At 40.8% G+C, this 14,042-nt stretch overlaps 1 protein-coding gene across 1 annotated transcript in view; it reads right to left on the reverse strand.

Moving 5' to 3' along the window:
- Positions 1-488: 488 nt before the first annotated feature.
- Positions 489-14,042, reverse strand: part of ppp2r5a (protein phosphatase 2, regulatory subunit B', alpha isoform) — a 62,129-nt gene continuing 48,575 nt past the window's right edge. Inside the window, exons 8-14 of the mRNA XM_055232089.1 lie at positions 10,168-10,276; positions 8,360-8,413; positions 8,137-8,187; positions 7,936-8,055; positions 6,611-6,738; positions 5,565-5,666; positions 489-3,921 (exon numbers count right to left, since the gene is read on the reverse strand). Of these exons, the coding sequence (XP_055088064.1) occupies positions 3,585-3,921; positions 5,565-5,666; positions 6,611-6,738; positions 7,936-8,055; positions 8,137-8,187; positions 8,360-8,413; positions 10,168-10,276 (901 nt within the window). The 3' untranslated portion in view covers positions 489-3,584. The remainder of the gene's footprint in view (positions 3,922-5,564; positions 5,667-6,610; positions 6,739-7,935; positions 8,056-8,136; positions 8,188-8,359; positions 8,414-10,167; positions 10,277-14,042) is intronic.

Consider the following 14,042-nt stretch of genomic DNA (forward strand, 5'->3'; position numbering starts at 1 on the left):
GTAGGCTACCTTTTTTTTTTTGATAACAAAATAAACCAACATACTGGTCGGATTGAGCTGGAATTCAAGATTCTAAAGAAGACTTTTGTTTTTTGCCTCTGTAGCCATGAATTTACAAAGTTTTATTACATTATTATGGACCATGTCATTAATTTTAAAAGTAGCCCTTTTTTTTCTTCTTGTTTCTTCTTCTATTGCTTCGTAATAACATAAACATACCAAGACATGGAGGGAACAAGGGGTTAAAGGAACTGCATGTTAAGATTTTGATTTAAAATTCCATAAATATGACCCAACTGTGTCTCCAGATACAAGGTAAACATGTTCAGATCAAATGTCGCTTTTACTGGTAAAAATTGTCATGCTGATGAGTATCTCATCCATCTGCAGGTTAAGGCACTGGCAACCCGAATTCAGTTGTGATTGTATTGTATGTATATGTATAAAACAGTAAGAGCACTTTAATAAAGAATGAATAATACAAGCCATTTAAATCCAATGTTTATTAGGTTTACAATCTGCAGATACAAAACAAGTCCCACAGACACACTGGAATGGACTGACAGAGGCATCACATGGAACAGAACCAGCATCCTGGAATGCCCAACTTGGAGAGTCTAGAGCTGTCCTCCAGACTCATCCTGACAGGGTGGATCACAAACAAGAGGTATGAGCCATTTGACGTTTGCTTCTCCAGAGTCAAAGAAAATCCACAATGAAAAAAAAGTGTATAAGGGAATTGGATTATTTTTCAGAGTTCACAAATCTTTAAATTATTTTATAGGCCTGATTTCTGAATTCAGTAATAAAATTGCATTGAATTCTGAGTTTGATAAAGACCTAAAAGTTATGCGACCTTTATTCAGAAACAGCTCCTGGCAGTGCCGGCCTGTATTCACTGAAGAGACAGACCACTATTTTGGTTGGCTGATATTTGCACTTATTGGTGTATCTGCTAGCGGCCTTAAATCTCCAGGCCAATATTTTGCTTTGGCCGACTTGCTGTCTATGGAGTACACACAAAGCCTTGTTTTGTGCCACTATCTCTTCACATTCAAGCGTTAAAATGTGACTAGGCAGCTCTCTTACAGGTCTGTGGTAAAAAGGGCTGTGGATGAGTTTTTACTAAATTTAAATGACAGAATTTGGGGAGAGACAAAAAGAACTATCTACTACATATTGGCCCAGAAATATCGGCAGAGCTTCTCGGCCATCTGCTGGGCCATCTGCTGCTATGGATTCTAAACAATGTACATGTTCACAGTATGTTACTGTAGGAGTTACCATACATGTTCCCTGTATCACAAGAGTTACATCCATTTGAATGTGTTTTAAAAATGATCTTGGATTCAAAGTGATAAGACCTAAGCAACACTGTTTCTCTCAGTTATTATCAAGAAAAAAACAAAAACAAACATCCAAATGGGAAAGTGAAAAAGAAGATTCCCTTTAAAATAGCTTTACACATATTGAAACCAAAATATACACACAGACCCTGCACCCCTTCAGCCAAAAACAGGTTGAAATATACAGTTATACTATTTATACTTGAAAATATAGTACTGAGTCTGGTTTGCTTTTAGACAAAAATAGATTTGTATATAGCACACAAGTATCTGTCACACTGACACACCATGAGAGAGTTCAGAGATGCTAATGTTAGCTCATGGGGCAGGGTGAGAGCTCTTAAAGTGTGCTCTGTTGCACACTAGTCAGCTCTTGCACTGGTCTGCTCAGGGTAAGGCCGCACACATGTACTGCTCCAACCCTTCTGTACTTTCAGAGCCTGGAGAGTTCAGTCTACTGAATGGGGACTCTCAAATCAGACTCATTCACATTTCATCACAAGAAAGTACACTGGCAGTAAACAAAAGTGCATTCATACTTAGAAGCTCTGCTAATGAACAAGTGCAGTGGCTAAATAAGGCTACTGTTTGTTCTCCTGACCCCTTACTCCACTAGAATCAACTTTCTACTGACTTGCATTCTCCCACTGAGAGCTATGGCTGGTGTAGCTCTAGGTATCAATACATTTTAAGTATACATTTTGAAGTTTTTAAAAATGAATACTTATTTAGTATTGCACACAGAAGTGACCTATATAATAGTGGTGCAACAAAAAAGTTTCTGCATTTCCTTTTAAGTGTACTATCCTTGTGAACAGTGTCTTAAATAGCACATGTACCCACCAACCATTTGATGCAGTCATGGATCTCTGCTTTTTGGTTGCATTCCTATTAAATTGGCACACTTCTATACAATGACTGTCCTGTCTCTGCCCTTCACTCTTAAGGTCAACAGTTTTACAAACAGCAGGTTTAAAAATTTCAAATCTTTCACAAAAGTTCAAGCCCTTATGATTTACACTTAAACTGCCACAATCAGGAAATAATCTCTGGTGAAAGAATACATTTTGGAACAGACAATCCAGATATACTAAATACATATATGTGTGCTGGCATTTACAAAGTCTGTCCACACAAATGCTTTGTTTAAATACTCTGTCCACTGACCTGAGCAACACACACACACAAGCAGCATCTGAAAACAACCGTAGCCCTGCTGTCTCACCATCCAAGACTCAGCCCACTGACTCTTAAAACCATAGAGTTGGGGCGTATGGGAGGACCGCGAGCACCTCCTGAAGGGTCTTCAAAATAATATAATGTCATGTACTTAATATGCATGCAGGTCCTGGGTTACTGAGTATAGTAAAAGAAAAGTAGAAAAAATTAAAGGCGCTGTACCATATTTTTACTTTTTTTAAAATTGTGAAAAACAAAACTAGTTAATTTTTAACGGTTTGCAATGGTCCAATGGTCCTCACCTTCCTTATGCATTGGGATGAGTTCATAAGTGCTTTTCTTATGTTTCAGAGACCAGAGTTTTGCCGTCACAGTAAAGCTAACAAAAACTAGCATTTTAATGTACATTTATTCATTACTGAAAAACAAAATGCTTTTTAAAGAGGGGGTATTTCTCTTATGTGGGCTATTAACTGTAACACATAACATATTTAAATCACCATGTTACTTTTTATTGTTTTGAAAATGCTATATTTTGAGCACCTTTGCTCACATCGTAACATCACAACACGAGCAGTATGCATCATGCTTGAATAGGACCCAGTAGAGATCGCTAGATTACTCAAACATGCATGGTTGACATCTAAAACCTGTCCCGGCACGTTTATGATGAGAGAATATTATAACATGGTAGAAAGCTCCAAAAAGTTATATTTTGACCTCAAGAGCTGCTTATACAATATATCTGTATTGGGCAAGACAAATTTTGTTCAAATACATATGAAAAATATTGAGTAGAGGCCCTTCAAAAACCCCTGCTCTAGACCACGTTCTCTTGCTTGAGTATGATGATAGGAAAAGTAGAAGGAAAATAAAGTGGAGTTTTTAAGCAGTACACGGAACTAAGAATACTGTTTATCCTCAAACACACTTGATATCACGGCTCTCTGTGGCAGTGTCAGCATTCCTTAACTACCCGTAAAGTGGAACCTGGACAATACCGAAACATTTAGTGTGGACAGAAACTATTCACCTCTCACACCTAAGACGTTTTTACTGTCATTTGGCACTGAGGTTGTTGGGGTTGTTGGGGTTGTTGGGGTCGTTGGGGTCACTGGGGTCACTGGGGTCACTGGGGTCACTGGGGTCAGGGCTCTCCTCACACTCTGATTTGGGTTCATATGCATCTGGCTCATTCTCCTGACCGCTGCAGCTCTGGGTGTTACTGGTGAAGTGATTTGTGTCATTGCCATGATTACTGTTGTTGTTGTTGTTGTTATTGTTGAAGTTGTGGGTGCTCTGCAGACCATGGCTGTTGTTGGGACTGCAGTGGTTCAGTCTGAGTGCATCCAGTCTCCTCCACAGCTCGTCTCTGTCCTGCTCCCTTTTCTTCTCCCTGAAAACAGCATTAGCATTAGGATTAGCATAGCATTAGCGCCTTCTTACTGTAATGAAAGATAGGGTGACCAAATGTCCTTATTTATGCGGGACAATCCCAGTTAATCTATACTGTCAAAATGAACCTGTAAAGATAGTATGGCCTGAATAAAAGACCTATTAAAGGACCTATTCTGCAAAACAGACTTTTAAGAGCTTTTCACCATGTTATAGCTGTTTTACTCCATTTACTCACTTTAAGTTGTATTTGGAATGATTTGTTGCTATACTGCCGATAAACTTCTGCTTTCACTGCCACCGGTACACGCCCACTGCTCTGTACTTTGTCCTCAAATTTTATTTTATTAATCAGTGATAAGTGTAGGATTCGGCAGCATTGCAAAGTAATTTTGGTATGAGTGGGAAAAAAAAAGTACAACTCGCTAGCTTGATCTGCAGCTATCCATGGAAGGTAGAGACAACTTCACAGCTCTTGATGACGTTTACAACGACATCAGCTCCCATTGGGTACCATAGTTTTTGAAAGCAGAAGTCAGCAGATGTGTATCGTTTTAGAAGAATACAGTGGTCTCTCACTATATCACGATTCATCTTTCACGGTCTCGCTGTTTTGCAAATTTTCTTGGTGTAATTTTACATGCTTTTTTTTTTACAGTGTATGAACGTGGATTGTGTTCTGTGTCCTGATTGGGTAAGGGACTGTCTCCTGTACAGTACAGAATGCGTTCAGCCAAATTTACATAAACACTACAGCGGAGCGGCACCAGGACGAAGAGACACAGTCAGAGGAACTGTGAAATACACGTGTGTCAGTATTAATAAATTAAACAAGTGAGAAATGTGAGAAAATGTTAATGCTTGTCTCAGAAAAGTGTATAAAGTGTGTGGTAAGGAGTTTTACAGCCTTAAAACATATATAATAATTGTAAAAATTAAAGCTGGCTACTTTGCGGATTTTGCCTATTGCGGGTTATTTTTAGAATGCAACTCCAGCGATAGACCAGGGACCATTGTATTGCAATTTCAAATGTCCAAATTACAACATAACGATCCACGGGTGTCATAGATTATAACTATATAGCAGATACAAGCACAGTATGTCTTATTTAAAAGCCTATAGAGGTGTAGCAGCTCTTCTGGTGCACAAAGTGAGTGCACCTCCTCACAGACTTTTTTTTAAAAGTTCATTCATAAAATGTTTTTTGAGAGTGTCTGTGTAATCCCTCACTCATCCAGGTCTGACCTATAGTAAAGCCAAATTTAAATCTGTCAACTGGACAAAATATTTAAGATTTGGCTTTTACTTTTTTTGAATGAACTTTGTAATAAAAAAAACTAAAAAAAACTAAAAAAAAAAACTAAAACAACAACTGTGCTTGTCCGTCTGACTTTAGGGACAATCTTGCAAAAGGTCTATGGAGAAAAGCCACTTTTCAAACAGATGACACCAGGCCAAGCTGGAGGTCAGATTTGTGGAGAGGCAAGCCCAGTCACGGTAAGAAAGCATGTTTTTAAATTAATTTTTGACCAGTACAAACACCTTGAATAAATGCATGGCAGACATGCTTAAAGCCATCTTGTGAAGCCAGAAACTTAGTGCACCTTGAACTGAGAGAACAGCACAGTCCTAGTTTACAATACCTCTGTCGGTCAGTTTTGTAGGACGTTGTGAGCTCATCAAACAGAGGCCCGTTCATCTCCATCAGCGTCTTCAAAACATTGTAGACCAGAGCCACGATGGTCCTGCCAACACACAAATGAAGACAGGCTTAGATACAGCTGTTGCCATGGTAATGTCAACAGCTTATGTTAGCATCAGTGAACTATACAGTCATTGAACTAAAACTTTTACAAAATAGTAAAATGTGAATTAAAATAGAAACATAATTCAATCTGTGTATTGTCTTACACGTTTTTAACAATGACAAAACAGCAACAAGAGTATTCTTATGTTAGAAGAGTGAAAAAAGTAATCAATCGCCAGAGGTGGGTAGAGTAGCCAAAAATAGTATTCAAGTAAGACAAACACTACTTCAAAATAATGGAATGGTGGAACTGAGCAGTTTGAGCTTTGGACATGCAGACAGACTAATAATAAAGTGTTCCTCAAATATGTGTGAATGAAACAAAACATAACTCGAGGTCTGTTTTTGAGGAGGTGACAGCATTATAACATGGTTAAAAGCTCAATGATGAGTCACTGTTGCATAATACAGGACCTTTAATGTACCTGGGAGGATAAAACATTAAATAATGCACAAAATCTGGTATATTCAAAGGACAGATACAAAAAGGGGGCAAACTACATCATATCTGAAGGAGCTGCAAGAAAAATTGTGTAAAACATAAAGCTCAAGTCACTTGTAGATTTACTCACAGTGGGAAGAGTAACCAGAACTTTTTACTCAAGTAAGACTACTTGAAGGCTTTGTGCACCGGTCAGACTCGACCATCATCAATGCAACATCTTGGTGAAAAATTAATGCAACACTGAATGGAAATAAATCTTATGACATTGCAGAAGCTTATCGAAACAATGCCACAGCAAATGCATGCCGTAATCAAAGCTAAAGGTGGAACAACCAAATATTACAGTGTGTGACCTTTTTTTTGGTGGCAACTTTTTTTTTTGGCCAGGCAGTGTATTACTCCAGTAGGAGTAAAAGTACACTGCTAGAGAAACTCACGGGTTCCAGTGCTCCTTGGAGATCCTGTACAGGCTGCCAAACATGATGGGCAGGATCTTATCGATGTTCTCCTCGATGAGGCTCAGAATGTACTCGTTATTCCAGAAGTAGAGCGCCCTCTCTGCCACCTGCAGCAAACATTTTATTTATTTATTATTATTTATTTAATATGGACAAAGCAGTTACACTAGACAAACCAGGTTCCTAGTTTCAAATATTATAGCACAAGTCTTTCACAAGTATAAGACACATAGACTAGTATACACCCATGGACCACTATGAACCTACTGCACACTGAGGAATACACACATATAACACACATGGGAATAGAACACAAAGTACACACATGTAATGTGGGAAATCACAGTATATTGTCTGAAGAAGAGGTGTGTTTTATTATAGTGGTATTAGAATCAGTATTGAGTATCAAGTCTGTTCCTTAGTATTGAAAGAAAGTTTGAAATTTTAATATCTGTGTGCTAAATATTTATCATAGTTTCACATAGTTAAGAGGCTGTTTTTTGAAGAGAAGTTAAGATGAAAAATGTAAAAATACAGGAAGTATTAGCAAAAGATGAAGTTCAAATCTGTCAATTGGACAATTCGTTGTAGGAGTGAAGATGTTTGGCTGCTCATCCAAGCTGCTTCTTCAGTTCTGGTCAGAATGCTGGTGGCCACTGCCTTATATCTATCTGAGGAGAGGGGCTAACCACACTGAAACTGTAAACAGCTATTGTCTCCAGTTTCAGCTGAGACTACCCTATTCAGCCCTTAACGACCCTCCTATTGTTCTGTATTGTGCTATGAGAACAATAGCAGGGTCGTTGTTTACAGTTTCAGTTTTTATTTTAACATTGTCAAAGACAACCACCCGCATCTCCCTGTCCACACTCTTATGTTTAAATATATTTATTTATTCATTTTAACGTGAGTCAGCAAAAACCCCACTGAGATCAAATCGGACAGAAAGTAGTAATGCCAACAATCAGGTTGCCAGGTCTGGCAAATAATTTAAAAAAAAGTCACCAGACAAAAGTATTCTCACAATACTACTGCGAAAAAAGTGGGGGCAACCTGTCCAAACATGTGTCCAGTGTTTTCCTGGCCATTTCTTGCCCAGTGCAGTTGAATCCCTCTCTAAGGGTTGTTGGGATGGGCTGCATGCAATAGACTACATAAGGAGCTCTCCAGGTGTGTTTATGCAATTGGGACATTCAAATCACAGTCCCTCCAATCAAAGTTCCTCATTTACATGCATTTTAGACATCCTCTTAAGAATTCAGGTGAAGACAAGTAATCCGGGTGCTCCAGCTGTGTTAGTGCACCTGAAAATGGGGGTTGGCCACACATTTGGCTATCTGCTTGAACAGCGGCTCCTGGATCTTCTTGAACTGTGTCGGCTCAATGACATCCAAAATCTCTTCAATTTCACCCAGAAACATCACCTACACAAATGACGTCAACAACTGATAAAACACTATACAAATGACTTAATCAAAAAATAAATAAATAAATAAATCAATTACCTCTTTCTGGCTACACGTCTTAGGCCAAAACTTGAGCAACCCTCGAATAACCTACAAAATGTGCAGAAAAGCATATTGTTCTACCAGAGTTCTCAAAACAGAATTGTGAGGCATAACAGTTTTTAAGTTTGTAGGCACTTTAAGTGGTTTCATTTAGCTTGATAAGCAGTTGCCACAGGGCGCTCAGCAATGGTATCGTGCCAAAATATAAAAATACAAATACCGGTTCAGTGAGTGTGGGATCCTTCTCCAGGAATTGGACGACACAGTATGCCAGCTAGAGGCACAAGAGGAAATGCCAATTAATTTTAGCTGCAGTACAAGGGATACTTCTAAATGCATGCATCATATACATTTAATTGTCTATAATCTGTTTAGAAGTAAACTTCACAAGATGGCTTTTTATTTGAATGTACAAATTGTGTTACTGAAAGAGAAAAATATTGATTTGGAGCACATCAATATAGAAGTTGAACATTTTAGAGTACTTTTCTAGTAGCATACATTTGCTCCTACTTGCAAAATATTTTATTTGAAGTAACAATACTCTTGAGTATTAGTTTGGCTCCTGTTCCCATTACAATTAATTCTACAAGTGACAAAAACTTTATGTTGACAATGTGAAATTATTTGAAAGTTTGAGTTTCAGATATGATTTAGTATGTCTCATTTTTTGTCTGTTCTTTGAAAATAAATAATGCAAGAATATTTTGTTCATTATTTAATGTGTTGTCCTTAAAATTACATTAGCCGTAAATTATAATTTGTAGATGTAACACCTGACAGTTAGTCTTATTTGAGTATTTTCTTCGACCACAACTTAATAATAATATTATTTTGAAGTAACGTTCTTTTTACTCGAGTATCTCTGCTTTGTTTGGGATTGTTGCTTTGTAATAATGGAGGAAAAATTTATCTACTGTATTCTGAGGATACAAAACAAACTGGTCACAGCTGGAGAATGTGACGAGGAGCGTCTGACTTATTTGACACTACCTGTGAAAGTTTGGACACATGACTGCATTCAGTGTTTGTTTTTTTTCTCTTTACGTTTACTGCTTTCCAAATTTTAGACACATACAGAAGACATTAAATGTATGATGTAATTATGTAGCAAAAAAATTATAACTTTAAAAAAGTTGTACATTTTATATTAAAATCCTCAATCCTTTGCTTCATTGACAAACCGTTGGCCTTATCACAATGAGCTTCTTAATGAAGTCTCCTGAAAAGGTTTTCACTTTCACTTTACCTTGTCAGTCAAGAAATGTCAAAAGTGCAAAGCAGTGATCAAAGCAAAAAAAAAAACCAAACAAACAACTTTTGAGTTACTCTGAGTTTATGTTTTGTTTGCTACATACCATATGTGTCATTCATAGTTTTGATGCCTTCAGAGAGAATCGTAAATAATTAAATAAAAATAAAGAAGAAACCTAAATAAAAAAGTGTGCCCAACTTTTGACTGGTAGTATAATTATATCTTTAAAGCTGCACCTTTAAGTGGTCTAAGTGAGACTGCGGAGCCCTGGGTAAGGACACTGGAAACTGACAATTACATCTCAAATATAGACTAAATATAAATAGACATGGCACTTTCTATTGAAAAAATGTCACCCCTCTCTCTAAATGTTGCTGTCACTTTGGTCTTAAAATGTTCATATAAACCTGCTCTACATGGTGCTTTTACTTTGCAATTTTTTCCATAAATCAAGATATGAACATTAATAACAGACCAATCAGGTGCCTTCTTTCTGCGAGGTCAGCTCTCGCGTGTTAGTAACAGGCTTGATTGACAGCCATCACAGCCCGCCCCTGCCAAATCAGCAGTGCAGGTGTGAAGAGGCATTGAAAAGCCAGATTAGCCGCTATAGCTGCTATCCTGCAGCTGCAACCGAACGCTTTGGGTGACATCACACCCCCTCAGTCCACTTGTATAAAGTTCATGATCTCAAACCAATACTTCAATTCAAAAAGGTTTGAGCGGAAATATATATTGATGTATATATTATATTTGATGTGTTTTCTGTGTACCTGTGCGTGGAATAGGACCAGAGCTTTGGCTGTGTGCAGAGGAATCAGCACCTTCATCAGGAACTGCTTGTGCTCAGCCTTCAGCGGCAGAGCGAAGCCATTGATGATACTGCCACACACAGGACATTTTAGAGCAGCATTAGATCACACAGATCAGCTGGTGAACAGGCAGACATTTTGCATTTAAAGTGCATATGACAGGTTTTTTTTTAAAATTATGACATAGTTTGATTGCCCTGTGGTAAATATTTATCATAGTTTTTCATCAATCAAGTGGCAGTATGTGGGTGAAAAAAGTTGAGAAAAAAGCACAAATATACAGGAAGTAACACTGAGCTCTAAAACTGAACACCTCTTGCTAGTATGCTTATGTCATCAACATAAGCATACCATCCAAAATGCAGGGACAATGTATGTACAAGGAAGCCATCTTTGGACAGTTTAAGCCTTATTGTGCTGGTGTTGTTATGTATTTGTATTAGTCTAATGAGAACCATTCTGTAATTTAGAAGTTTGGCCCCCTGTTAACCTCATTGTTTCTAGGTAACAGTTATGCAATGATTTTAAATATGTCATATCTCCTACTTGCATCCAACCAGGAAGTAAAACGAAGGTTTTATATGTAACTACGGTTCTATGAATCCTGGATGATCACCAGAGGCGGTGTTTCAAGCACTGAATGATCACTCTTGCACATGCGCAGGTCAAGATTTAATAACAACAAATTCACCTATGACCTTCCGGTGACCCACATGGCGCTATAAAGTCATGTGACTCCAGAAGCACAGTCCCTTAACCTTCTCGCGAGAGCACGAGGATTCCAAGGGACAGAGACCTCTGGCAGTCATCCCGGATTCACATAACCGTAGTTACATACGTAACGTCCATTCTATTTCATCCCTTCTGACCGCCAGAGGCGGTGCTTCAAGCACTGGATGACTTGTAACAACATGGTCATGAGGAATCCACAGACCACGTCAAGCAAAACCTACCTCATAGCGAAGTATGATGCTCATGTAACACTCCATCCAAAGGATGGGGAACCGCGATATTCACCCAGTCAAATCTGGCAAACGTGGAGGGTGAGGTCCAAAAGGCCACAGCACAGATCACATTCAGGGGAATCCCATGCATAGCAGCCCAGAAGATAGAAAGCCCCCTGGTTGAATGGCATTCTCACACCTTCAGGCATCAGTCACCCCTGTGAGGCATAAGCATCTTTAATGGGCACTACAACCCACCAAGAAAGGTGCTGTTTAGAAAGAGCATGACCCTTACATGGACTGGCATAACACACAAACAGACTTTCCGACCATTGCATACCTGCCGTAAACTGTATGTAAGAGTCCAATGAGCGAACAGGGCATAAAGTTTCTGCGGTAGATTCTGTGCCAAACCTCGCCAACTGGAGCGGTTGGGCATTACCTGCAGAAAATAACACCTTAGGGAGGAAAGAGACATTAGGCCAGAGAGTTACGTCTGAGCCGTCAGCATGCCACATACAGCAGGACTCATTGACAGACAGGGCCTGCAGTTCACCCACACGCTTACCCGAAGCCATGACATGGAGAAATGCAGTCTTAAACGACAGCCACTTAATGTCTGCCTGGGCAATAGGCTCGAATGGATGAGCCTGCAGAGTCTCCAAGACCAATGAAAGATCCCATGATGGAGCCACTGGCCATCTAGGTGGGTGAAGCATTCTGGCACCTTTCAAGAAACGGGAAACGTTCTTTTCACTGCCCACAGTGCTACCGTTCATGCCACTGTGCCAGCAAGATCTTGCAGCCACATATACCTTTAATGACCACAATCCAAATGTTCCTGCAAAAACTCCACGATAGCAGAGACTGAATAGCGCAACACATCTTGTCCATGTCTCCTGCACCATTTTTCAAATAGCTTCCCCCTATTTGTGTACAGCCTCCACGTTGATGGTGCCCAACTGGGCCCTGCAGAGGCCACACCCAGAGCTGGAGGCGATTGGGCTGGGTATGCAGTATCCGTCCCTCCACCTGGGACAGAGGTCTTTCCTAGCAGGAAGGCGCATTGGAGAGCTGTAACAGAGTCCGTGCAGAAGCGAGAACCAGATCTTCGCTGGCCAGAATGGAGCAACTAGCAGAAACTTGTGTCCCTCCTACAGAACTCTCAGGAGTGTTTGATAAATCAGGGGGAAAGGGGGAAAGGAGGAAAGGCGTAGAGGAGAACGTAAGGCCAGTCATGAGCCAGTGCATCCTGACCGAATGGGCTGGTGTTGTCTCTTAAAGAGAACCAGAGGGCAATGGGTCACTTCCTGCGAAGCGAACAGATCCACTTCGGCCCTGCCGAAGACCCTGTAGATGGTGCACACGACCTCTGGGTGAAGCTTCCATTCCCCCGGCAAGAGAGTCTGGTGAGAGATTCCTCTGCCACCTGATTCAGCGTCCCCTGAAGATGGGCTGCCCTCAAGCTGGCAAAATGGACGGATGCCTACATTAGAAGCTGCCGTGTTCTCTGTGTGAGATTCACTAATCTGGTCCCTCTCATGTGATTTATATGGTAAACTACTGACTTGTAGTCTGAACGTACAAGCACATGTCTGCGTAGCAATTTTGATAGCAAATAATGCAGTGCCAAGTACAGAGCCAGTAATTCCAGCACATTTAGGTGTTCCCCGATCAGACACAAGGTCCATGTCCCTTGTATCACCTGACCTTGCCACGTTGCACCCCAACCCGTCGAGGATGCATCCGTATACACAACCTCCTTCTGTGACGGTACAGGCCCCAATGGAACGCCTGATAGGATCCAACATCTGTCTCTCCACTGAGACAGGGAGTGCAGACACTGGGGAGACACACACAACCTCTTGCGTCTGTTTGCGGACAGAGTTGGGTCCAGCTGTAAGCTGTTCAGCCACATCTGCATCAGCCATAATGAAAGCAGCCCCAAGAGAACTACAATGTAGGCTTCTACCAACCTGCCCAGGAACTGGAGATATCACAGGAACAGCAGGGCTTCTCCCGCTTGGAATGCACCCAGCATGCCCGTGATGCTGTCGACCCTCGTTGGCGAAGGGCAAGCAACCATGGTGACAGTGTTTAAGGCCATCCCCCAAAGAACCAGTGTCCTGTGTCAGGACCAGATTGCTCTTGTCCATATTCACACACAGACCCAAACGGCTCACATGATCGAGTACAAGCTCTGTGTCGCGAATGGCCTGGTCGCAGCTGGGTGCACAAATCAACCAGTCATTGAGGTAAGGAAGAATCTTCAAACCCCGCGCCTGCAGAGGAGACAAGGCCACTGCCACCACTCGAGTGAACACACCCTGGGTGACAGCCCAAACGGGAGGATCCTGAACTGAAAATGTCTTCCCTGAAAAGCAAAGCGAAGGAACTTCCAATGATTGTGTGCAATTGATACATGAAAATAAGCATCCTTCAGATCTATGGTCGTGAACCATTCGCCTGGAGAAAGTGCTTGAAGCACCTCTGAGGTGCGTAGAATGTGAAACATCATGACTTTTAAAAACACATTGAGACCTTGCAGGTCTAAAACAGGACATAGGTTGCCGCTTTTCAAGGTTGCTATTTCTTGATTGAGTGCCTCGGACTTTGCCGGGTCCGAGATGGCGGACCCAGCCAAAAAAAGGAGGCTGGTGTCGGAAATGTAGGCGGTATCCCCGTGATAAGGTGGTCAACACCCACATGTCTGGGGTATTGGCAGCCTAGTAGTGGAGCTGTTCCGGGTTGAAACAACCGACCGCCAGCCTATGAGCATCACCTATGACCCCCCCCCCCCACTCCGAGAGTGGCCTGAACTTGTAACAGGGCACCGAGGAGCCAAAAATGGGCTTGGTGGCAAAGCATAGGTCTGCCGGTGTGTAGTAGAAG

Source organism: Periophthalmus magnuspinnatus, chromosome 24 (genome assembly GCF_009829125.3).
Source record: "Periophthalmus magnuspinnatus isolate fPerMag1 chromosome 24, fPerMag1.2.pri, whole genome shotgun sequence".
Taxonomy (NCBI): Eukaryota; Metazoa; Chordata; class Actinopteri; order Gobiiformes; family Gobiidae; genus Periophthalmus; species Periophthalmus magnuspinnatus.